The following is a 27,225-nucleotide window of genomic DNA, read 5'->3' as shown; positions in this document are numbered from 1 at the left end:
CAGTTTTGTCCATACCGACTTGCCTTGTACCAGGAATACTACTAAAAGTGATATTTATCGCCTAATTACGAGAGACCATGTCCGGAATGTGGTGGAAAGACTATATTGTACAGTGAAATGGCCTGTAGCGTGGGTTTCTGTGACCATGTCCTCCTCAACACAAATGCTCGTGCGACCTAGTATCAGGTTGCTAGTGGGACATACACGACACAACTTCGTCTACATGCCATTAACACGACAGATTCGACACTTTGCCCCTAGTTTCAGACGCCTGACAAGGATAAACGTCGACTAACATATGGATCTTCTGCAGAGGTGTGGCAGCTGATTCGGAAAATGCTTGCCTTTCTTTTATGTACGACTCCTCATGCCGTTGCACCGAAGTCACTTCCATTCCCATATGAGACCTATTTCTCATGCACGACGACCAGCGCAGCGAATTGGATAAAAGGTCTATCGATCTCTTACGTGGTTCATGAAGGTGATAAGAGTGTCCTTGATTTTTGGACAGTCCTGCAAGATCGCTAAACCTTTCTTGCGCAATTCGAGATACCGTTAATACTGTGCAAACTTTAGTGCGTTCTTGGACTCCCACCCTGCCCCTTGAAGTTGTCGTGTCACGGGTAGGAGGTGATTTCAATGTGAGTGTTAAATACCGGGACTCGGAACACTGTATTGGAAAAATTGAATATTTCTCGATAGGACGTGCCCGGAACGTGCCTGACTGCTTTTAGATTCTGAGTGCGTCTACTCACGAGTTGGCAGCGCACTGATGTCATTTTGTTTGTTTCGCCAGGAGGGTGTTCTAACTTCCGTTTATGTTTTGTTTGTTACTGATGTTGATTGCGAATCATTAATTGAGCTTGTTTGTCACTCTGAAAGAAAAAAATGGTAAGGCGACCGCTCGATATAAGCGGGAAATCCGAGCCTGTTTCCTCGTCCGGCACAAATTTTCATTGTCGTCATTCCATAACACAGAAGATGTTTGCCCTTATTTGCAGCTGCGAATACCTTTCATGTGCACATCATAATGTTCCATATTTAGGGTGAGCTAACCGAGTGAATCGGTCGCGAGATTCTCCCTCTGGGAGGGGCGGAGTTATGACGCAACAAACATACGGATGAAAAGACAACTAACTTAATCCTTATCTATATAAAAATGAATGTCTGCCTGTCTCTTCGGAACGTATCATAAAAAAAAGTAATGACCCGATTTACGAATGTTTTTTTCTTCAAAATGGTAGGTATTGTCTGTAGAAGGACTGCAGTTATATAGGTATCGAGCAACATTGTACTGGTTTTCCTTTAAAATAGGCTGTAAGAAAGACATTGCCGCAATTCTCGACATTTCGCCTTTTGTATGCTGCGATTTCTGTAAGGTCTCACATGTTGGTACTTCTGTGTAACAGTTTGTTTAACTCTATGAGTACTAGTGGATTCTGCCGGAAACCGCCATTTTATTAATTTTATTTTGAAGTACGAATGTAAGGCCTATTTTAGCCCGTTATTTAGCACTATGCTTTGTTTTAGGTGTTATGAGTTCACGCGAGTTCCGAGATACGGGATTGTGTCTAGGAAAAACGCAAAATTGCTTCCAAGTATATCACACTAGATGATAGGTGACTGAAAATAGTATGTCTCAGTGATTCAAAATTGAAGCCACCTCCGTAAAACAATTGATTGTTTACTTTTTGCTGATTCCCTCTTATATCCGTTGCCTGCTAAAATAACAAAGAACAATTGTGCAAAACAAAATTAAAATTGCTATTGCGACTCAAAGCGTTACCAAAATTGAGTTTTTGTATTCGTTGGATCTTCCTGGTATCCCATCACATACATAGCCACTCAGAATCGAGCCACCAATAACTCTTTTGCGGAACATTAATCCACCTCGACTGCGCAGTGGAATCAGGTTCGCCGTCAAAAAAGTTATGCTAAACGTCATTCAGGCAACAATTCTCAAATGAAGAAGGTGTGTGAATTACACTTATTCTTATCATTCCGACCGGCATGCCATTCCACTTTAAGCGACTACAGTTCCCCTCCGCCTAGCATTCTCAGTGACCGTTACCAAACCACATTCACAGTCGCGTCAAGTGTGTGGATTATGTGAATTAAACATGGAAAATCCATGCCTCTCACATTGTTAATTACATGTTGCTTGCTCACGCATGGGACAGCCGAAAAATTTTTCATTTTCGCACACGATGGAAAGACCAAAAATACTACACTACTGGCCATTAAAATTGCTACACCAAGAAGAAATACAGATGATAAATGGGTATTCATTGGACAAATATATTATACTAAAACTGACTTGTGATTACATTTTCACGCAGTTTGGGTGCATAGATCCTGAGAAATCAATACCCAGAACAACCACCTCCGGCCGTAATAACGGCCTTGTTACGCCTGGGCATTGAGTCAAACAGAGCTTGGATGGCGTGTACAGGTACAGCCGCCCATGCACCTTCAACACGATACCACAGTTTATCAAGAGTAGTGACTGGCGTATTGTGACGAGCCAGTTGCTCGGCCACCATTGACCAGACGTTTTCAGTTGGTGAGAGATCTGGAGAATGTGCTGGCCAGGGCAGCAGTCAAACATTTTCTGTATCCAGAAACGCCCGTACAGGACCTGCAACATGCGGTCGTCCATTATCCTGCTGAAATGTAGGGTTTCGCAGGGGTCGAATGAAGGGTAGAGCCACGGGTCGTAACACATCTGAAATAAAACGTCCACTGTTCAAAGTGCCGTCAATGTGGACAAGAGGTGACCGAGACGTGTAACCAATGGCTCCCCATACCATCACGCCGGGTGATACGCCAGTATGGCGATGACGAAAACACGCTTCCAATGTGCGTTCACCGCGATGTCGCCAGACACGGATGTGATCATCATGATGTTGTAAACAGCACCTGGATTCATCCGAAAAAAATGACGTTTTGCAATTCGTGCACCCAGATTCGTCGTTGAGTACACCATCGCAGGCGCTCCTGTCTGTGGTGCAACGTAAAGGGTAACCGCAGCCATTGTCTCCGAGCTGATAGTCCATGCTGCTGCAAACGTCGTCGAACTGTTCGTGCAGACGCTTGTTATCTTGCAAACGTCCCCATCTTTTGACTCAGTGATCGCGACGTGGCTGCACGATCCGTGACAGCCATGCGGATAAGATGCCTGTCATCTCGACTGTTAGTGATACGAGGCCGTTGGGATCCAGCACGGCGTTCCGTATTACCTTCCTGAACCCACCGATTCCATATTCTGCTAACAGTCATTGGCTCTCGACCAACGCGAGCAGCAATGTCGCGAAACGATAAACCGCAATCGCGATAGGCTACAGTCCGACCTTTATCAAAGTCGGAAACGTGATGGTACGCATTTATCCTCCTTACACGAGGTTAAATTTCACGTCTGTAGCACGTCATCTTCGTGGTATAGCAATTTTAATGGCCAGTAGTGTATATATCGCATAGCTCTTGAATAAACTATTCAATATAACGCAATCATGAAGAAAGCATTCTTTTAGTAACACTGTAGAAAAGGGTTTAAAAACATAGACAAATAATGTAGCTACAAAATTATTAACTGCTATATTGTGCAGTTTGAGGAATCCAGGAATGTAGCGATGGGACACTTTAGTAATTTCATCACAGACGGTGGCAGCTATGGCGCTTTATATTGCTTCAAAATGGTGAAAACTATAGAAATGTTTTTTTTAATTTTTTAATTTTAGCATAAAACCTCTTCGAAACTTCGTTCTTTGAACCTTAATTACACTTTAGAGCACTACAATAAAATCACTCACATTTAGATTTTGAAATTGTGAAGGATTATATTTCCTCTCATTTTTTCCTCGGTGATCTTTAAGACTCAGTTCTAGAGTCAGCATAAAACCTGATCGAAGCTTCGTTCTTTGAACCTTAATTGCACTATAGTCATCAACACAACTATCACCTTCATCATTGCTGCCCTCAACAGTTTTTAAGCGAATGTAAAATATTTGTAGTTGTTTTTGATTACCCCACTTTCGACATGGAATCATGAAAAAAGGAACTTTAAACAAACTCACGAGATAACAAAGAATTGTTGATGTGACACCATCAGCAAAAAGATAGGCTACGCCTGTGTTTTCACAAAGTACGTTGGCTTGTAGAAAAGTTTTTTCCAAAGGTAAAATTTCACGTCTAAAATCGTAAACAATATAAACGATAGCTAGAAGTTAGTAATTTCATTCATTTACTTTTTTTCGTGCTAAAACTGCTGCTCATCATACGGTTGTTCAGAATCAAGCACGAAGCCCACAGTTACATTACGCACACCGTGACGGGACGCTAAAAACAAGATAACTGCAGAATGATATTTTCACTCTGCAGCGGAGTGTGCGCTGATATGAAATTTTCTGGAAGATTAAAACTGTGTGCCGGACCGAGACTTGAACTCGGGCCCTTTGCCTTTCGCGGACAAGTGCTCTACCATCTTTTTTTCGTTTTTCTTTCTTTCTTTTTCTGTAGCCTTTTTTTATCTAACAAAAGAAATAAAACAAAATCATAGCCATCCCTACGGGGCACCGCCACTTGTGTCCCTGCCAAACAAAAATGAACTCTTACCTTTTCAGGCGTTGTCTTCCTAACTATACATAATCATCCCCAATCTAAAATGTGAAGAAACTACACTATACGGGACTAACGTGTGTGCGGCAACCCACAGATAACACGATGAAAGGAAGGGGGGAAGGGTATTTCTAGTAGCGTGCGGAAGGTATTTTTTAATTTTTTTAATACACTCCTGGAAATGGAAAAAAGAACACATTGACACCGGTGTGTCAGACCCACCATACTTGCTCCGGACACTGCGAGAGGGCTGTACAAGCAATGATCACACGCACGGCACAGCGGACACACCAGGAACCGCGGTGTTGGCTGTCGAATGGCGCTAGCTGCGCAGCATTTGTGCACCGCCGTCGTCAGTGTCAGCCAGTTTGCCGTGGCATACGGAGCTCCATCGCAGTCTTTAACACTGGTAGCATGCCGTGACAGCGTGGACGTGAACCGTATGTGCAGTTGACGGACTTTGAGCGAGGGCGTATAGTGGGCATGCGGGAGGCCGGGTGGACGTACCGCCGAATTGCTCAACACGTGGGGCGTGAGGTCTCCACAGTACATCGATGTTGTCGCCAGTGGTCGGCGGAAGGTGCACGTGCCCGTCGACCTGGGACCGGACCGCAGCGACGCACGGATGCACGCCAAGACCGTAGGATCCTACGCAGTGCCGTAGGGGACCGCACCGCCACTTCCCAGCAAATTAGGGACACTGTTGCTCCTGGGGTATCGGCGAGGACCATTCGCAACCGTCTCCATGAAGCTGGGCTACGGTCCCGCACACCGTTAGGCCGTCTTCCGCTCACGCCCCAACATCGTGCAGCCCACCTCCAGTGGTGTCGCGACAGGCGTGAATGGAGGGACGAATGGAGACGTGTCGTCTTCAGCGATGAGAGTCGCTTCTGCCTTGGTGCCAATGATGGTCGTATGCGTGTTTGGCGCCGTGCAGGTGAGCGCCACAATCAGGATTGCATACGACCGAGGCACACAGGGCCAACACCCGGCATCATGGTGTGGGGAGCGATCTCCTACACTGGCCGTACACCACTGGTGATCGTCGAGGGGACACTGAATAGTGCACGGTACATCCAAACCGTCATCGAACCCATCGTTCTACCATTCCTAGACCGGCAAGGAAACTTGCTGTTCCAACAGGACAATGCACGTCCGCATGTATCCCGTGCCACCCAACGTGCTCTAGAAGGTGTAAGTCAACTACCCTGGCCAGCAAGATCTCCGGATCTGTCTCCCATTGAGCATGTTTGGGACTGGATGAAGCGTCGTCTCACGCGGTCTGCACGTCCAGTACGAATGCTGGTCCAACTGAGGTGCCAGGTGGAAATGGCATGGCAAGCCGTTCCACAGGACTCATCCAGAATCTCTACTATCGTCTCCATGGGAGAATAGCAGCCTGCATTGCTGCGAAAGGTGGATATACACTGTACTAGTGCCGACATTGTGCATGCTCTGTTGCCTGTGTCTATGTGCCTGTGGTTCTGTCAGTGTGATCATGTGATGTATCTGACCCCAGGAATGTGTCAATAAAGTTTCCCCTTCCTGGGACAATGAATTCACGGTGTTCTTATTTCAATTTCCAGGAGTGTATTTTGATTTATTTATTCATTTTAATTCTTTTTTTCTTTTATATATATATCAATGTGAGAACAGTCATAGTTAATCAAGCCTGGAAAACTAAAACAGAATGAAGACACCATCGAAGATAGCACACATAAATAACATGAGAAGAAAGCTACCACTTCGTAATTAGGCTTCCCAGCGACTTCGCCCACTGATAAAGATAGTTCAATATCCGATCGTTTGCAGTTCGTTCTGACCTCATCTGCCACTGCCTCGAATATTCCATCTACACGGTGGGCTGTGAAAGGCACTCCATATGTGGTTTGCGAAGCATTGTCGATATCTGGTACGCCGGAAATAGCATGATGTCTTTCTTGCAAATAGAGCCAGAGGTCAAGTAAATTATTGTGTCTGTCACGATAGAGGTAAGGGACCGCATATCCACGTATCCAGGTGACAGAGTTGGTCCGCGTCTTGGGGTAAAATGTCTCATCCGGAAACAATAACGTGCATGCAGATATATGCTCCGGCGTAACTCGCAAGAGATAAGCCAGCGTCTGCCGCACTGGGCCATATGAGCTACCCAAGCACGACTCACGCCCCTTCCTCACAGCTTTACTTCCGCCAGTACCTCGTCTCCTATTTTCCAAACTTCACAGAAGCTCTCCTGCGAACTTTGCAGAACTAGCACTCCTGGAAGTTTCATATCAGCGCACACTCCGCTGCAGCGTTAAAATCTCATTCTGGAAACGTCCCCAAGGCTGTGGCTAAGCCATGTCTCCGCAATATCCTTTCTTTCAGGAGTTCTAGTTCTGCAAGGTTCGCAGGAGAGCTTCTGTGAAGTTTGGAAGGTAGGAAACGAGGTACTGGCGGAAGTAAAGCTGTGAGGACGGGGCCTGAGTCTTGCTTGGGTAGCTCAGATGGTAGAGCACTTGCCCGCGAAAGGCAAAGGTCCCCAGTTCGAGTCTCGGTCCGGCACACGGTTTTAATCTGCCAGGAAGTTTCAAGATAACTGCAAATCGTTTGAAGTTACCCTGTTAACCCAATTTTACGGTAATAATGCCGTAGCACCCTGTGAGGTTTACTCAGTATTCTTGTCTGGATGTCGAGTGTGCTCTCAGTTGGTGTGAGATATGCAAGATGAAGTCCCGGTGATGTAAGATCGCTGTGTGCCCACATGAATGTTAATGAAGTTTGTACTTTTCTACTATTCAACTTCTACATCGCAAAACATTTTTTAGTATTGCAATATCTTCTTACAGAGCCAATTACACATACGACTGATCTCGGGAACCTTCACTTTAGTAGTGCCTCTCGCTTCATAAACGCTTGGTGTTGTTGAAATAAACTCAGAGTCAACTGAAAACGTTTGTTTGACGCCACAAACGGTCGTCAAGCCACAGTCACTAAAACAATGGAATTTTCAATACGTTACACAACTAGCTAATATCGACGCACTGAGATTAGTCTTGTGTTAGCCCCAAATGGGAGTGCGCCGTCTTTGTAAGATTTGATTAGCAGAAAACAGTAGGATTACGTGCTGCGTTCTAGTTTTGGCCTTTCTGCACGTTATAAAATTACGACGTGTGAGCCTTTGTTTGCAGAATGGTCATTGCATCACTACAGGACGTAACGCAAGAGCATATGATATTTTTCGTCCCGATGCAGTTTTGATCTACATTGCATAAGTTGTGACATGACGGATGAACCAAAAATTGTCATGACGTCTTGTGACCCATTTCTGCCACTTTTTCTTCGTTTACTGGTTTAAGTGTATTTTTCGTAATATTTGGAAGAGGTATGGTTGTAATTAGTTTTCCAAATTTGTAATTACGTTTGAAAATGGCGACACAATACGTCGAACTAGTTATGTAACGTTTTAAAAGTGTCATTGTTTTAGTGACAGCGGCTTGACAACCGTTTGTGATGTCAAATAAAGATTTTAAATTTCATTGAGTCACACTCCTTGATGACAGTTATATCGAAATACAAAACCAAAGTCAATTAGTTGTTTACGATATTAAGTTTGGGTAGAAATGTTAAGAAGAGTTTACAGTAGGCGTGAAATTTAGTATGCATAATGATATGTGTTGAACATAGATCCGGTGTTGTAGTACTGGTGCTTAAATATGCAGGTATGGTTTTACAAACTCTTTTGTAAGTAGTACATGTAATTTGACTAGCGTATTGTACTTTGGGCGAACTTTTCAACACTGATTTTTTTATGTATTCCTGAAACCTGTAGGGCTTCTTGTGTTAGCTAATTAGCATGGCAGTGTAAAAAACATACGTGGAATTTTGAGTACGACAAAGTTGTGAATCTGAATCTGCTGCGTTTTGTATGAGTTATTTACGACTTAGTAAGATTTGCACTTATCTCGAAAAATCCCCAATGTAGCAAGTTTGGAGGAAAGTGCGAGTTTTACCGGCTTCTGCGTCGCCTGAGCATTATGATGGGATATAAACTTCAGCATAGTTAATTAGTTGTTCATTTATGAAGTTTCTTAAAGTCTGTGTCGTTTGAAATCAAATACTGCTTCTTCTGTATCCCGCCTGGTAGGCGGCGCGTGTGTGTGCTCCTGTGAACTGCTTCTGCAAAATAGGTCGAGAGTGAAGGACGCGAGTAGGAGCAAGGAAAGGTGAAGTACTTCGGTACTGCGTGTAAATTTAAAGCACCTTTACTATAGGAAGAATATGAATACATAAATTGTAACTTAACTTTGGCTGAGATGAGCACGTAGGTGCGAAGCTGTACATCAGTCAAATATAACATCGGCTAGAAGTTACAAAGGCAAAATCTGTAGTGGCTCGCCCACTATGAAATAGAAACAATGTCGCTTGGTCGTCTCCTCGGAATCAACTGGGCAGAATCTGGAGCGGCGCTCGTAGAGCTGCACAGCGCTGGCTAGAGGGCGCTGTCGTCGGTGTCGATTTCGTAGTGCCAACCTAGCAGAGCGCACCTACGTTGTGGCGTCGTAGCTGTCGATACCACAGCTTTCATGTTTTGGTGACTTTAAAGTTGTTTACAAGACGTGGTATATCAGAGACTAGATTGAGCATCATTACTTTTTTCTATGATCTGGTATTGTTTTATTGCGTAGTTTCATTCATTATAAGAATTTTGGCTTATCACCAACTGTCGCTATATGAAAGAGATGACTGAGTCTTTTACGTCGGTAAGCACATGTCATCATTTCAGATAGTACTGAGAACATTATTATTCAGATTACAAACATTAATCTTCACTTAGAAGTGGGAAATTGTCAAGCGAATTTACTGAGTCCACTTCTGACGAGATCAGTAGTTTGATTATTGATAATAAAGTGCAGGGAACAATGTGTTGTTGTTGGTGTGGTCTTCAGTCCTCAGACTGGTTTGATGCAGCTCTCCATGCTACTCTATCCTTTGCAAGCTTCTTCATCTCCAAGTACCTACTGCAGCCTACATCCGTCTGAATCTGCTTAGTGTATTCATCTCTTGGTCTCCCTCTACGATTTTTACCCTCCATGCTGTCCTCCAGTACTAAAGTGGTGATCCCTTGATGCCTCAGAACATGTCCTACCAACCGATCCCTTTTTCTAGTCAAGTTGTGCCACGAACTCCTCCCCAATTCTATTCAATACCTCCTCATTAGTTATGTGATCTACCCATCTAATCTTCAGCATTCTTCTGTAGCACCACATTTCGAAAGCTTCTATTCTCTTTTTGCAGAAATTATTTATCGTCCCCGTTTCACTTCCATACAAATACTTTCAGAAACGACTTCCTGACATTTAAATCTATACTCGATGTTATCAAATTTCTCTTCTTCAGAAACGCTTTCCTTTCCATTGCCAGTTTACATTTTATATCCTCTCTACCTCGACCATCATCAGTTATTTTGCTCTCCAAATAGCAAAACTCCTTTACTACTTTAAGTGTCTCATTTCCTAATCTAATTCCCTCAGCATCACCCGACTTAATTCGGCTACATTCCATTATCTTCGGTTTGCTTTTGTTAATGTTCATCTTATATCCTCCTTTCAAGACACTGTCCATTCGGTTGAACTGCTCTTCCAAGTCCTATGCTGTCTCTGACAGAATTACAACGTCATCGGCTAACCTCACAGTTTTTATTTCTTCTCCATGGATTTTAACACGTATTCCGAATTTTTCTTTTGTTTCCTTTACTGCTTGCTCAATACGCAGATTGAATAACATCGGGTAGAGGCTACAGCCCTGTCTCGCTCCTTTCCCAACCACTGCTTCCCTTTCATTCCTCCTGACTCTTATAACTACCATCTGGTTTCTGTACAAATTGTTCAAATGGCTCTGAGCACTATGGGACTTAACATCTGTGGTCATCAGTCCCCTAGAACTTAGAACTACTTAAACCTAACTAACCTAAGGACATCACACACATCCATGCCCGAGGCAGGATTCGAACCTGCGACCGTAGCAGTCGCGCGGTTCCGGACTGAGCGCCTAGAACCGCTAGACCACCGCGGCCGGCCGTATGTACAAATTGTAAATAGCCTTTCGCTCCCCGTATTTTACCCCTGCCACCTTCAGAATTTGAAAGAGAGTATTCAACATTGTCAAAAGCTTTCTCTAAGTCTACAAATGCTAGGAACGTAGGTTTGCCTTTCCTTAATCTATCTTCTGAGATAAGTCATAGTGTCAGTATTGCCCCACGTGTTCCAATATTTCTACGGAATCCAAACTAATCTTCCCCGAAGTCGGCTTTTACCAGTTTTTCCATTCGCCTGTAAAGAATTCGCGTTAGTATTTTGCATCCATTACTTATTAAACTGTTAGTTCGGTTAATTTTCACATCTGACAATACCTGCTCTCTTTGGGATTGGAATTGTTATATTCTTCTTGAAGTCTGAGGGTATTTCGCCTGTCTCATACATCTTGCTCACCAGATGGTAGAGTTTTTTGTCAGGACTGGCTCTCCCAAGGCTGTCAGTAGTTCCAATGCAATGTTGTCTACTCCCGTGGCTTTGTTTCGACTTAGGTCTGTCAGTGCTCTGTCAAACTCTTCATGCAGTATCACATCTCCCATTTCATCTTCATCTACATCCTCTTCCATTTCCATAGTATTGTCCTCAAGTATATCGCTTTTGTATGGACCCTCTATATACTCCTTCCACCTTTCTGCTTTCCCTTCTTTGCTTAGGAGTGGGTTTCCATCTGAGCTCTTGATATTCATACAAGTGGTTCTCTTTTTCCAAAGTTTTCTTTAATTTTCCTGTAGGTAGTATCTATCTTATCCCTTGTGAGATAAGCCTCTACATCCTTACATTTGTCCTCTAGCCATGCCCGCTTAGCCATTTTGCAAGTCCTGTCGATCCCATTTTTGAGACGTTTGTATTCCTTTTTGCCTGCTTCATTTACTGCATGTTTATATTTTCTCCTTTCATCAATCAATATTTCTTCTGTTACCCAAGGATTTCTAGTAGGCCTCGTATTTTTACCTACTTGATCCTCTGCTGCCTTCACTACTTCATCCCTCAAAGCACCCATTCTTCTTCTACTGTATTTCTTTCCCCCTTTCCTGTCAATTGTTCGCTTATGCTCTCCCTGAAACTCTGTACAACCTCTGATTTAGTCAGTTTATCCAGGTCCCATCTCCTTAAATTCCCACCTGGCCCGAGCACGGGGCTCACAACCCGAACCACACGACACTGTTAAGCAGTAATGAAGGGCTGGGTCCCTTACTTCGATTGCACAAAATTCATTAGGGTCAATCCAACATATTTATTTCAAGTTATATAAATGAAGTTACATTTGAATCTGTCTGTATTTAACAGGAATAAAATAAACCAATTTCAATATCAGCTGATTTAGTACGTGAAGCGCGAGTTAAGCCAATAACCAGATAAACTAAACAATTCATCGTAATTCGAAAGAAAGAGAGAAACAAAATTTGATCAATACACCCCACTGATTAATATCCAAAAAACCTTATAATACTACTCAAAAGAATACACTGAAGTTGGGAGCAGTCATTCAGTCGACAGAACACTTCAAAATGAGTTCAATAACACAGCTGCTTGTCCCAGAAAACAGCAAGACATTAAAAAGACTTCATTTGAAGATTAACAAAAACTCATTAACATTACGCCACACCTGCTTGAACTGCAGTGTCCCTAAGAAACAGGCGCTTATTCTGAAAGAACAATTTTTTATATGTTTAAATTACAGCATTAAGGAATTCCAAAACTTTTCCCTTTCTATGCGGAGGCTGAGCCAGAAACACAGACTGCTACAAAAACACAGTTTTGCTGTGAAATCTTATAGGACACCCGGAAGCAGTAACAGACAAGGGGTCGGCACCCACAAACAACACAGGCTAAGAATCCGGCTGGGAGCACATCCTACGAGAACTTGTTCTCACTATTCCCACCACAAACTGTAGACATTCCAGCCGAACATCCGCTTGCGGAGGCTGCCAGAAGGACGAAGCAACCAACAGGCCCACGCCGTGCTTCTAACACAGGCACCTCAATTTGTACAAACATCTAGGCCAACACCACCTCCGGACTACTCTCTCACTGCGAGGCTTGGCACAGTTTATATGAAATGCCTTCCAGGCAAGCAGTAACCGCCGCAGGAGTTTCACGGTTAGCAAACAGCCCCAGCGTAACCACACATGTTCTTACGCCCGAGCCACAACTCCTCGGTCTCACCGGCCGCCCCAAACCAACTGCCACGCGCCGCCCCAGCCGAAAACGAAAAGATGCTCATGTCCGGGGACGCGCCAAAGATGACAAGCCGATCGTTGATGATCGACCAGCGATCTGGCTCACCACATTTTTGCAGGGATCAATACCACAGGAAAATCGTTTCAGCTCGAACAGATGACTTTGTTAGATTTAATGATTTTACGCAGAACTTCGGGCAGAGAGGGTCAGTGGGATATGAATTTCGGAAAAGTTTTGCTCTTATGCAGGTAGACAACTCGTCGCTGACGGGCGAGTCGGAGCCGCAGCCGCGCACGACGGAGCCGACGAGCGACGTGCCGTTCAACACGCACAACATGGCCTTCTACTCGACGCTCGTGGTGTCGGGCACGGGACGCGGCGTCGTCGTCAGCTGCGGCGACTCGAGCGCCATGGGCCGCATCGCCGAGCTGACGTCGGGGCTGAAGTCGGCCGAGACGCCGATCGCGCGCGAGATCAAGCACTTCGTGCGCCTCATCACCTGGGTCGCCATCGCCGCCGGCTTCGTCATCGGCGCGCTGTCGCTCAGCATGGGCTACCACTGGCTCGACGCCGTCGTCATCCTGATCGGCATCATCGTGGCCAACGTGCCCGAGGGCCTGCTCGTCACCGTCACGGTCTGCCTGACGCTGTCGGCGCAGCGCATGGCGCGCAAGAACTGCCTCGTCAAGCACCTGGAGGCGGTCGAGACGCTGGGCTCGACGTCCGTCATCTGCTCCGACAAGACGGGCACGCTCACGCAGAACCGCATGACGGTGTCGCACGTGTGGTTCGAGGGCGAGGTGATGGCCGTCGACACGAGCGCCGAGCCGCGCTTCGACAACCTCGACGTCGCCGACGAGCAGTTCCTCGCGCTGGCGCGCGTCGCCATGCTGTGCAGCCGCGCCGAGTTCGACGCGGAGCAGCTGGACCTGCCGGTGTACGCCCGCCGCGTCTTCGGCGATGCCTCGGAGACCGCCATCCTCAAGTTCCTCGAGGCAGCCCTCGGCGGCGTCGAAGAGTACCGCCAACAGCACCAGAAGGTCTTCGAGATACCCTTCTCGTCAGACACCAAGTACCAGGTACTCGTCCACAACGTCTCAGTTTCGATATACAGGGTGTAAATTTTAAGCTGACAAACCAGCATAACTCGAAAAATGAGCTTCACACGAAAAAATGAGTAGAATCCAAAGTTGATTATTTTCGAGAGGGACATCTTCTGGTGCTAAAATTAGACCGCCACCCCAACCCCCTGGGGGAGCGGTGGGAGGCAACTCTAAAATTTCAAATGAGAAACCCCATTTTTTATTGCTAAAACCTTCCCGTCTCCTCTATATCTCTTTTGTTACGCAACCTTCCCTTTTACAATTACATATGAAATTCTCTTTTATATAAGGATATACAGCCTACAGTTGCAGGTTAACTTTATCGTTTACCTAGGTTTCAACGTTAGTAATAACGTCTTCTTCAGAACATAAAATATTATTTAAATGACTGCCTAAAACAGGCCATGTCCTAAGTCAACTTCATAAAACTTGATACATAACCATAAGGCTTTGTCACTCCTATTACACCAGCTGTAGAAAATTCACTTTAAGACCGTTGTATGGGCCTCGTCGTGTGACTACAGACTTGTCACACGACGAGGCCCATACAACGGGCTTAAAGTGAATTTTCTACAGCTGGTTTAATACGAGTGACAAAACCTTATGGTTATGCATCAAGTTGTATGAATTTGACTTAGGACATGGCCTGTTTTAGGCAGTCATTTAAATAATATTTTATGTTCAGAAGAAGACGTTATTACTAACACTGAAACCTAGGTAAACGATAAAGTTAACCTGCAACTGTAGGGTGTATATCTTTATAAAAACAATATCAGTTGCTGTCGGTGCATAAAAATGTTAAAAATTATGAAATTCACTTTTACAATTACCTATGAAACATTCCCTTAGGATTTCTATCTCTTGCTTAATAATAAAAAATGAAATCTTCCCTTTGAAATTAATTCTCTTTCTCAATCTTCGCATACAAATTTAAATGCTGCTAATTAAAAGTTATTTGCTGATTATTTCGACGAAACATAGAATGTGTCGTCGTCGCGGCCCTCAGTCGTTATCTGCAATAACCCAAAACTGTTCCTTACCTTCTTTACTGTTACTGGATCGCCATCTGACTGCTACATCGAACTACGACATGAATATACTTACTCTGTTTTACTATACTCTATTAACTGCTGGTGGGCTGTCATAATAAGTGGCTGTATTTATTACCAAAGCTGACGTTATTCTTTAATAGTAAAGCTGACGTTATTATTTAATTAATTTGACTGAAGTTATGTAATTCATTTTTTTTTTGTCATCGGTCTACTGACTCGTTTGATGCGGCCCGCCACGAATTCCTTTCCTGTGCTGTGCAGAGTAGCACTTGCAACCTACGTCCTCAATTATTTGCTTGACGTATTCCAATCTCTGTCTTCCTCTACAGTTTTTGCCCTCTACAGCTCCCTCTAGTACCATGGAAGTCATTCCCTCATGTTTTAGCAGATGTCCTATCATCCTGTCCCTTTTCCTTATCTGTGTTTTCCACATATTCCTTTCCTCTCCGATTCTGTGTAGAACCTCCTCATTCCTTACCTTATCAATCCACCTAATTTTCAACATTCGTCTATAGCACCACATCTCAAATGCTTCGATTCTCTTCTGTTCCGGTTTTCCCACAGTCCATGTTTCACTACCATATAGTGCTGTACTCCAGACGTACATCCTCAGAATTTTCTTCCTTAAATTAAGGCCGGTATTTGATATTAGTAGACTTCTCTTGGCCAGAAATGCCTTTTTTGCCATAGCGAGTCTGCTTTTGATGTCCTCCTTGCTCCGTCCGTCATTGGTTATTTTACTGCCTAGGTAGCAGAATTCCTTAACTTCATTGACTTCGTGACCGTCAATCCTGAGGCCGCGGTGGTCTCGCGGTTCTAGGCGCGCAGTCCGGAACCGCGCGACTACTACGGTCGCAGGTTCGAATCCTGCCTCGGGCATGGATGTGTGTGATGTCCTTAGGTTAGTTAGGTTTAAGTAGTTCTAAGTTCTAGGGGACTGATGACCACAGCTGTTAAGTCCCATAGTGCTCAGAGCCATCAATTCTGATGTTAAGTTTCTCGCTGATCTCATTTCTACTACTTCTCATTACCTTCGTCTTTCTCCGATTTACTCTCAAACCATACTGTGTACTCATTAGACTGTTCATTCCGTTCAGTAGATCATTTAATTCTCCTTCACTTTCAACCAGGACAGCAATGTCATCAGCGAATCGTATCATTGATATCCTTTCACCTTGTATTTTAATTCCACTCCTGAACCTTTCTTTTATTTCCATCATTGCTTCCTCGATGTACAGATTGAAGAGTAGGGGCGAAAGGCTACAAGTCTTGTCTTACACCCTTCTTAATACGAGCACTTCGTTCTTGATCGTCCACTATTATTATTCCCTCTTGGTTGTTGTACATATTGTATATGACCCGTCTCTCCCTATAGCTTACCCCTACTTTTTTTCAGAATCTCGAACAGCTTGCACCATTTTAAATTGTCGAACGCTTTTTCCAGGTCGACAAATCCTATGAAAGTGTCTTGATTTTTCTTTAGCCTTGCTTCCATTATTAGCCGTAACGTCAGAATTGCCTCTCTCGTCCCTTTACTTTTCCTAAAGCCAAACTGATCGTCACCTAGCGCATTCTCAATTTTCTTTTCCATTCTTCTGTATATTATTCTTGTAAGCAGCTTCGGTGCATGAGCTGTTAAGCTGATTGTGCGATAATTCTCGCGCTTGTCAGCTCTTGCCGTCTTCGGAATTGTGTGGATGATGCTTTTCCGAAAGTCGGATGGTATATCGCCAGACTCATATATTCTACACACCAACGTGAATAGTCGTTTGTTGCCACTTCCCCCAATGATTTTAGAAATTCTGATGGAATGTTATCTATCCCTTCTGCCTTATTTTACCGTAAGTCCTCCAAAGCTCTTTTAAATTCCTATTCTAATACTGGATCCCCTATCTCTTCTAAATCGACTCCTGTTTCTTCTTCTATCACATCAGACAAATCTTCACCCTCATAGAGGCTTTCAATGTATTATTTCCACCTATCTGCTCTCTCCTCTGCATTTAACAGTGGAATTCCCGTTGCACTCTTAATGTTACCACCGTTGCTTTTAATGTCACCAAAGGTTGTTTTGACTTTCCTTTATGCTGAGTCTGTCCTTCCGACAGTCATATCTTTTTCGATGTCTTTACATTTTTCCTGCAGCCATTTCGTCTTAGCTTCCTGCACTTCCTATTTATTTCATTCCTCAGCGACTTGTATTTCGGTATTCCTGATTTTCCCGGAACATGTTTGTACTTCCTCCTTTCATCAGTCAACTGAAGTATTTCTTCTGTTACCCATGGTTTCTTCGCAGCTACCTTCTTTGTACCTATGTTTTCCTTCCCAACTTCTGTGATGGCCCTTTTTAGAGATGTCCATCCCTCTTCAACTGTACTGCCTACTGCGCTATTCCTTATTGCTGTATCTATAGCGTTAGAGAACTTCAAACGTATCTCGTCATCCCTTAGTACTTCCGTATCCCACTTCTTTGCGTATTGATTCTTCCTGACTAATGTCTTGAACTTCAGCATACTCTTCATCACTACTATATTGTGATCTGAGTCTATATTGCTCCTGGGTACGCCTTACAATCCAGTATCTGATTTCGGAATCTCTGTCTGACCATGATGTAATCTAATTGAAATCTTCCCGTATCTCCCGGCCTTTTCCAAGTATATCTCCTCAACTTGTGATTCTTGAACAGCATATTCGCTATTACTAGCTGAAACTTGTTACAGAACTCAATTAGCCTTTCTCCTCTTTCATTCCTTGTCCCAAGCCCATTTTCTCCTGTAACCTTTTCTTCTATTCCTTCCCCTACAACGGCATTCCAGTCGCCCATGACTATTAGATTTTCGTCCCCCTTTACATACTGCATTACCCTTTCAATATCCTCATACACTTTCTCTATCTGTTCATCTTCAGCTTGCGACGTCGGCATGTATACCTGAACTATCGTTGTCGGTGTTGGTCTGCTGTCGATTCTGATTAGAACAACCCGGTCACTGAACTGTTCACAGCAACACACCCTCTGCCCTACCTTCCTATTCATAACGAATCCTACACCTGTTATACCATTTTCTGCTGCTGTTGATATTACCCGATACTCATCTGACCAGAAATCCTTGTCTTCCTTCCACTTCACTTCACTGTCCCCTACTATATCTAGATTGAGCCTTTGCATTTCCGTTTTCAGATTTTCTAGTTTCCCTACCACGTTCAAGCTTCTGACATTCCACGCCCCGACTCGTAGAACGTTATCCTTTCGTTGATTATTCAATCTTTTTCTCATGGTAACCTCCCCTTTGGCAGTCCCCTCCCAGAGATCCGAATGGGGGACTATTCCGGAATCTTTTGCCAACGGAGAGATCATCATGACACTTCTTCAACTACAGGCCACATGTCCTGTGGATACACGTTACGTGTCTTTAATGCAGTGGTTTCCATTGCCTTCTGCATCCTCATGTCGTTGATCATTGCTGATTCTTCCGCCTTTAGGGGCAATTTCCCACCCCTAGGACAAGAGAGTGCCCTGAACCTCTATTCGCTCCTCCGCCCTCTTTGACAAGGCCGTTGGAAGAATGAGGCTGACTTCTTATGCCGGAAGTCTTCGGCCGCCAATGCTGATTATTTATCAAAATGTAGGAAGTGGCGGGGATCGAACCCGGGACCGAAGACGTTTTTCGTTATTAATCAAAGACGCTACCCCTAGACCACGGGTACTTCAACTAAACTTTTCTTGACAACAATAAAGTTTTGCAAAGTTTTAAGTTGATTGTTTTTGAGATGGATTATAATCAGTAATGCAATATTGCTGGCAAAAATTAATTATATTCTGAATGAAATTATTTTACAAACGTTCAAATGGGACTTAGTTTTTACAATAATCTTACAACTAGCGTTGCACAAACATACCTTCAGTAGTCTTGAGTTTCGCAAAGAAAATAATTCAATAATATTAGTTCCTCTTATCATAATAGTTAGCTGATGTCTCTGTACATCCGTTTATAATCTCTTGTAAATCATATCTGGAGGCTGGCGGGCACACTGCTCCTCTCAACTTCTCGCTTCAGACCTGCTACCATCTCGCTTCACATCTCGCTTACTACTGACTTCTTACGAACGCTAAAGTGCGGTCTCTCCTGCCAACAATGCTTTCTGGTGCAGACAATCCCTGCTACCACAATTATTTCCGACATGACAAATATTAATTATTCCTACTTAATCGTATTAATAAAATATGAACATCTTTCATAAATTGTCGTTTGACAATAGAAATATACACGTCTTACATTGCAGAATCAGATTCTACATAAAAAACTACGTGCATTTTGTCTTAAACATTTGTTTTTATTCTTGGTAGTTGGCGCTGTAATTAAAGAAAATCCATTTTCTCATTTTTGCGTCGAAAATGGTTACGGATGAATAAAAAATACTTATTTACTTCGTAAATTTTGATTCGCTAAAGCTAAAACTCTCCCTCTCTCCCCATAGGGTTGAGTTTGAGAGAGAGGAATTAAGAGTTTTACAAATGTTGACCCAAATATAAATTTTTTACGCAGATTGGGATAAGTTTTGTTTGGTTCCTCTCTCTCAAACCCCACCCTATGGGTAGAGAGGGAGAGTTTTACCTTTAGCGAATCAAAACTTATGAAGTAAATAAGTATTTTTTATTTATCCGCAACCATTTTCCACGCAGAAATGAGAACATGTATTTTCTTTAATTACAGCGGCAACTACCAAGAATCGAAACAAATGTTTAAGGCAAAATGTACGTAGTTCTTTATGTAGAATCTGATTCTGCAATAAAAAATGGGGGTTCCCATTTGAAATTTTAAAGTTGCCTCCCGCCCCAGGGTTCTGGGTTGGTGTGCTAATTTTAGCACCAGCAGATGTCCCCCTCGAAAATAACCAACTTTGGATTCTACACATTTTTTCATGTGAAGCTTATTCTTTGAGTTATCAACTTAAAATTTACACCCTGTATATAAACATGTAGTGATACATCCCACTCGTCGAATCAGAACTATCATGTCCTTTAATACATATGCCAGAGAAAAGATGTTCGTGACAGAGCGGACGATAAGTGGTTACCACACAACTGTTGGAATGGTAATGATGATGATGTTGGTTTGTGGGACGCTAAACATCGTGGTCATCAGCGGCCGCACAGGTTCCAAATCTTTCCATTTCCATTCTCGGCGCTTCCCGAATGATGATGAAATGATGAGGACAACACAAATACCGACTCCCCAGGCGGAGAAAATCCCCGACTCGGCCGGGAATCGAACTCAGGACCCCATGTTCTAGAGGCAGCCACTGCTGGGGGATACTTCGTACCAGAGCCAACGGTCCAGTGACTGTACCGAAGTGGGTAGCAGTCAGACGATCCTGTCTGCTAAGGTGAAGATAGGAATTCCATAGAGCGGGCGGTGCGGAAGAAAAACCTACGTGAAATCTAAGAATGCGAAATGTCAAAGATAATAAATGTACTGAAATTATTAATTATCCAGTTCAATATCTGATCGGTTACGTCTATAGTACGGAGACGCATTATACAAGTTGATAGCTGTCCTCATTTTTCACGTATTGACTTGTAGTTTTATCTATGTGGTCGAGTAAGTTAATTTTCAGCAGCATTAACTGCAGCCTGTACAGAGGCAAAGTCTGTGCCAACTTGGAGGAAGAAAGCCCACGGATTCAGAGCTCAAACTAGCTGGACCGTGAATAATAATAGTTAATGGCGACCGAATATTCAGTAAGTAACATTCATTGCATATGATAGGAGTGTTCAGCTGGCATGACGTGAAGTACAACAAACCACCACGCAGCCCAAGCCAACCTGAAAAACTTCAAACCAACAACACGGTCGCACTCTCTATCGACAAAATTCCTCAAGGTATGTGGCCGCATGGTCAGTATGTCAAATTTTCCAACGTTTTGGCCTCAGTTGCAAACAGCCTTCCTCAGGGTGCTGAATTGGAGAAACTTAAATTCTTATATTCGAGGGCGCGCTGAACAGTAATTATGTTCTGTAGGTGCCCCCCGGTGGTCCCGGTCGCCTACGGTGGACTGGAGGCCGAGTGGTGACCTCTCCAGTTGTCAGGATGCTAGGAAATGGCTGTAGAATCGTCAGAAATGCCAAAGAAACATTATTAATTCATAACACCTTTATTCCTGCCGAGTACAATGTGGCTTGGTGGTATCAACAACCTTCCCGAGTCATCGCTGACTCAGCGATGACATCAGATCCGGGCCGCACAGTCTTTCTAGCGCAGCGCCGCGTGCTGTGATATAGCAAAGGAATGTCCTTACTTCGTACTTCGGCCACGAGTGGCTGGCGGCGCCCGACTGGGTGGCCGGCTCGGCTGCGGACAACAAGAGGCTCCGGGTTGGAGTCCCGGCGCTGCCGGCACGAGAGGCGTTCTCGTAGTGCGGAGTGTACTCTATCCCACCCCGTCTTCTTCCCTGCTCCTCCTGGTGGCTCTTCCACGGTGGACGGGCGAAACGGGCTGCAGTCCCCCAGCGTCATCGGCTCACCCGGTTGTGACGGCGGATGCACAGGGCCTAGGCTCCGCACGATCTCGACGACGGCTCACTGATGTGGTCAGCATTGGCGGCGAGCGAGTCTGCCGCGGTGTCTGCTAACCCTGGGTTGATGATTGACAGCGGCAGCAGAGAGGACCAGAGCTGGTACTGTCCCCTCATGTCTATTGCTGGATGGGCCGCCCTTACTGCAACATCTCCTTAATAAAGATTAACATATCGATCACCGAGCTGAGCGCTACGCGGCGACCCAGTACACATCTAACTGCAAGTCTAACTGCGAGTGCCTTGTTGCTATCAAAGCTGGCGTATTTAAAGGAAGCACGAGCGACGTCCTGACGTCATGCTCGTTTGTAATGAACGCATTCGTTCCACTTATACTGCTGATTGATCTGTCGTACTCGACCCTTAGGTGTTCTTGTGACAGAGTTACGTGTTGTTACGGCAGACCTACGCGAAGTTGTGAAATGCTGTACAGCTGACACTATACCTCTGTCTTGCACTCTACGAAAGTCTCCGTCTAACACAAACCCGCGTGCTAAGCAATTCTCTCTCGCCTGTTGTGTGTAACCAGGCCATTGCCCCTGCGTGACGACACATTCCGATATATGTGCAATCCTCCTACCACATGGCTAACTTACTGCCTCTGGCTCTCGGCATAGGCAACGAAATTTTGACAATATTCCACGTTTCCAACTCTTTACTATTCCGCAGCACTACAGTTCTTTTAAGCAGGTGACTAATATCTTGTCCGGTAAGCTTACGTTCAGGTTTGCATACTATGTGAACGATGCTTGGTTTGAACCACCATTCTTCATTGAGTCAACTGTGAATCTTACAACACGTGTGGAATTGAATCCAAGTCTCTTCCACAAAACGGGTCACATTCATTTTAATATGATCCAACAATATGAATTCGTGTGCATATTTGGTTTTGCTCAACCTTTAACGTGTATGACACCTATCTTTGCACAATACCTTTTCAAAGTTAATTATTGGTGTAAAATATAGCAGACGCTGAATTATATTTAACATGTCTTTAATCACTGTACATCCACAGTGCATTTTGCACTTTACCATTGTTTTCAGGTAACCTTCAAATGATTAATTTTATAGGGAAGTTCGTCCACATTTGAAGTCACTGCTTTCGTAATTGTTGGAAGTGAAGAAAAAAAAAAAACAAGATTCTTTGGGAGAATTTCCATCAGCAATAAACCATACTGAATTGTAACAGTCCGATATTGCAAGATAGATGTATCTCCGAAAACAAAGATCATTATTCCACAACATGTATGAACATGAGTGCCAACTCTACGAGACAGGCCATTTCAGTTCACTTATAGGCTATGTGTGGAACCTGTTCTTTCGGCACTGTCAAAAAAAAATAAAACAACAGACACCACACTTGATAGGTGCCTTGACGACAATTGATTTTCATTTCCGACCTCTTGCAGGAATCGGTGTGAGGTTTCGAGCAATGGGAGTAATAGATGGGGACACTACGTATGTAGAGTGTGGCAAGTTGGGAATTTGGGTTAGACGGAAAACATGCTTAAATAGCTGAAACGACAGCCGGCACGGCAGCTCAGCGTGTTCAGTCGGAGAGCAAGCTGGTCTCTGTAATAAAAAAAAAACTGAGTGAAGGCATCAACAACGAACTTCAACGGATGTCTTATGTGACGTCCGCTAAGATCAAATAGAACGAACAAAATTGGATAAAAAAAGGTGAAGGTAACCGCTCGTGTAAAGCAGGAAATCCTGGTTCTCACTTATTCTCTTTGAATTTATTTCAATGCTCGATTGCGGCTAATGTAGACATTTCAGTTTCGTCATATTTCACTTTGCATCATACGCCTAATGCCCTGTTTCTGCTCACCACATGTGCACTAGTAGCTCAGTTTTTCTCATTTGTTCAGAATATAATTTATGCAGATGTCCAATATCCTTTTTTTGATTTTTTATATGAGGCCAGACGCAACTTGGTAAGTAAGTTATATTTTGTGTCAGTCACAGTGATACACAGCGTGTGTTGGGAGAGGGAAAGAGAATGTGTCCACTATAGTTTCAAATTATCTTAGACAAGTAAGTTTAATTTTCCCACTGTGGACGTGCAGCTATTACAAGAGGCAACAGTCTTGCTCAGAGTGGTAGAGCAACCCAGGGGTGAAAGGGGCCACTACGTTGCAGATGTGCTGGAGTGGCAGATTTTGAAGGCGGACGTGCTGGTTAGGGGTGTCTAGGGAGAGACAGCTGCAAGATACAACGTATTTTATTCGTCTTGGATTACAACGTGGGAATGCTGTGAATTCGTCCTCTTCAGGCGCATGGTCCACGGGCGATGTGGTGACGCCGGAAGGCCGCGCCATGTGATGGCCGTCTGACGTTCACGTCGTGCTTTGCTGACGTTGTTCACCTCACTCAGCCGCAAGTGCAAGAGTTAGCATTATGCGGTCCCGAGTGAGGGGTGCCAGCGCACGTTTGTCCGCTAAATCCCCGTAGGCAGCCACAGCTACTGGGTTAGAAGCTTCCTGTGGTGTGGAGGGAAAGCGGCAGTTCTGCCCTAGCTGCGAGCCGCTGTCCTCGAAGGCAGAACATCGGAGCTGCTGTGGCCCCTGAGGAATGACTCCCCGTCGTCACCATGGCGGTGGATTTACAATCGTGAGCTGGTCTGCTGGAGTTAGCCGACTAGACTGGTGTCGTCTGCTGCCTGGCCCATAGCGTGTTGAAAACGGGCGGGAACACGATGTCGTGGAGGATGCTGCCATACAGCACAAAACTGTGCTACTATCAGAGGGAATTTAAGTGATTAGTAAACACTTGTTCCGTCGTTACTATGCTTCCGGGCACCTCAGGGTCCCAACGGTGTGAGAATATACACACATCAAAAAATGTTTTGCATCACCCGGTTCCCAGAACTCCTGAAGACAGACGTTGACTGTGGATATTGTATCACAGACACAGTCTCTTTGACTGTTCAGAGATGTTGCTAAACCCGCCCTAAGATGTAAACAACCATGCATGAGCAGCGCCTATGAAACGGAGGGGGTCCGACAGCCCATCAGTTCCAATCATTTCACCAGGAAGGAGGTACACGGCTCATGTTGTCTGTAGTTCAACCGTGCCTAAACGGTCAATACTGTGCTTCGATCGTCCGCATTGTTACGCTGTGGCCGGAAGGGTTCTCAACAAGGGAAGTACCCAGGCGTCTCGGAGTGAACCAAAACGACGGAGGGATACAGAGAGACAGGAACTGTCGATGACATGCCTCGCTCAGGCCGCCTAGGGTCTACTACCACAGTGGATGACCGCTTCCTGTGGACTATGGCTCGGAGAAGCACTGACAGCAACGCCACCATGTTGAATAATGCTTTGCGTGCAGCCACAGGACGTCGTGTTACGGCTCAAACGGAGCTCAATAGGCTGCATGTTGCGCAACTTCACAACTTCACTCCCGACGTCCATGATGAAGTCCGCCTTTGCAACCACGACACCATGCAGCGCGGTGCAGATGAGCCCAACAATATGCCGAATGGACCGCTCAGGATTGGCATCACGTTCTCTTCACCGATGAGTGTCGCATACACCTTCAACCAGACAATCGTCGGAGACGTGTTTGGAGGCAACTCGGTCAGGTTGAACGCCTTATGCACTCTGTCCGGCAAGTGCAGCAAGGTGGAGGTTCCCTGCTGTTTCGCGGTGGCATTATGTGGAGCCGACGTACGACGCTGGTGGTCATGGAAGTTACCGTAATGGCTGTACGATACGTGAATGCCTTCCTCCGACCGATATCTGAAGCATATTGGCGAGGCATTCGTCTTCATGACGACAATTTGCGTCCCCATCGTGCACATCTTGCGAATGACTTGCTTCAGGATAACGACATCGCTCGACTAGAGTGGCCAGCATGTTCTCCAGACATGAACCCCATCGAACATGCGTGGGATGGGTTGAAAAGGGCTGTTTATGGACGACGTGACCCACCAACCACTCTAAGGGATCCACGCCGAATTGCCGTTGAGGAGTGGGACTCTCTGGACCAAAAGTGCCTTGATGAACTTGTGGATAGTATGCCACGACGAATACAGGCATGCCTCAATGCAAGAGGACGTGCTACTGATTACTAGAGGTGCCGGTGTTTACAGCAATCTGGACCACCACCTCTGAAGGTCTCGTTGTATGGTGGTACTACATGCAATGTGTGGTTTTCATGAGCAATAAAAAGGGCGAAAATGATGTTTATGTTGATCTCTATTCCAATTTTCTGTACAGGTTCCGGAACTCTCGGAACCGAGGTGATGCAAAACTTTTTTTGATGTGTGTTCTACAGGCCTGTCTGTCGTTGTAAAGCATTTATATGATGTCATCGTTAACTCGGATGCCTTGCGACGTACAAAGTCACTTGCGAAATTACTCATCAGCTTCTGCACCTGCCTGCATGCTTCACACTTGGCTGCCATGCTGTTGTTTAAATCTGCTAACGTTCAAAATTTAGCGACGGCGTTGCAGTGGATTACCCTAGAGACTGTCGATGTCTAGATGAAACCGGCAGACTTCGTTGCTCAATTGTTGGAAATATTCCCCCAATGAAATTTTTTCAGCCTAGCGCTGATGGGGTATTTGGTTATAAATAGGTGAAAAAATGTTGGGGTTGACTGTACACAGCCATTAGTAGTACAGATGAAAGAACTGCTTCCCCATTAAATTTACTTGGACACAGTTGAGCCACACAGGATAGCAATCTCAAGAAGCGGGATATAGAAAACCCAGATCCGACATATACAGCGAGAGCACAAAACAACCCTAGTGGGCAGCAGGTAACGAGACATTGTTACTAGCAATTCAGCTTCTCAAAATTTCTGGTCCCCTCTAACGAAACACTGAAGCAGACTCCTGGATAACGTATATTAATAGTAGTACTTGTAATCCATTTACGAGTTTCTACCTCGATGTCAGCAAACGGCTGATATATAAACACTCTGACCTACCGACTACACGATTTGACAAGAAGTGAACCATAGACGGTGATCATAATAGTTGCTTGACATGTTAACGTTATTAAAACTAAAGTAAATAAAAAGAAAATTAATTTTTAGCTTTCCGTCAACGACGACGTCATTCCGGATAGGAGTAGAAACTCGAACTGGGAAACTATGGGGGAGGAATTAGGTCGCGTCTCTTTCAAAAGAACTAACCCAGAACCTAAGGGAAAAACCTGAATGTCGATGGTAAAGTGTTACTTATTGGAGAAACCATATATTTTCTTTAATCTTCAACAAGATTTTCGTTAATGTTTGTAAAGAGCAAGTCTCCTGTGCATGTTTTTTCTGTACTAGTCTCTGTCTATAATAATAAACGTATTCTGTGACACCGTAGCGGAGATTTATCGATGATTAGCAATATTGAAATGGTCCTTTTCTGAAACAGAATAGAGCACGGAAAATTTTTTCTTCTTTTGGCTTAAGAGTACGAGGTGACTCTCTCTTCCTTTGGCATTCTCTCGTGCTCTGCCTTAGCGAACAAACATGCTGTGTAAGATGAGTTATAATAATTTAGTTTGATCGTTTTAGAGTAATTATATCGTATCTGTTAAGATTTTTTGCGATTATTTTTAAATTTTACCTCCTCCAAATTGGATAATTGACATGAGTTTTTGCCACAGAAATCAGAGGAGTCGGC

At 44.4% G+C, this 27,225-nt stretch overlaps 1 protein-coding gene across 1 annotated transcript in view; it reads left to right on the top strand.

Annotated features, from left to right (window-relative positions):
* Positions 1 to 27,225, top strand: part of LOC126445064 (sodium/potassium-transporting ATPase subunit alpha-2-like) — a 161,707-nt gene that overhangs the window by 17,714 nt on the left and 116,768 nt on the right. The window contains exon 3 of the mRNA XM_050090974.1: positions 13,118 to 13,948. Within this exon, the coding sequence (XP_049946931.1) occupies positions 13,118 to 13,948 (831 nt within the window). The remainder of the gene's footprint in view (positions 1 to 13,117; positions 13,949 to 27,225) is intronic.

This window comes from Schistocerca serialis, chromosome 1 (genome assembly GCF_023864345.2).
Source record: "Schistocerca serialis cubense isolate TAMUIC-IGC-003099 chromosome 1, iqSchSeri2.2, whole genome shotgun sequence".
NCBI classification, from domain to species: Eukaryota; Metazoa; Arthropoda; class Insecta; order Orthoptera; family Acrididae; genus Schistocerca; species Schistocerca serialis.
This window is presented reverse-complemented; position numbering and strand designations above follow the sequence as displayed.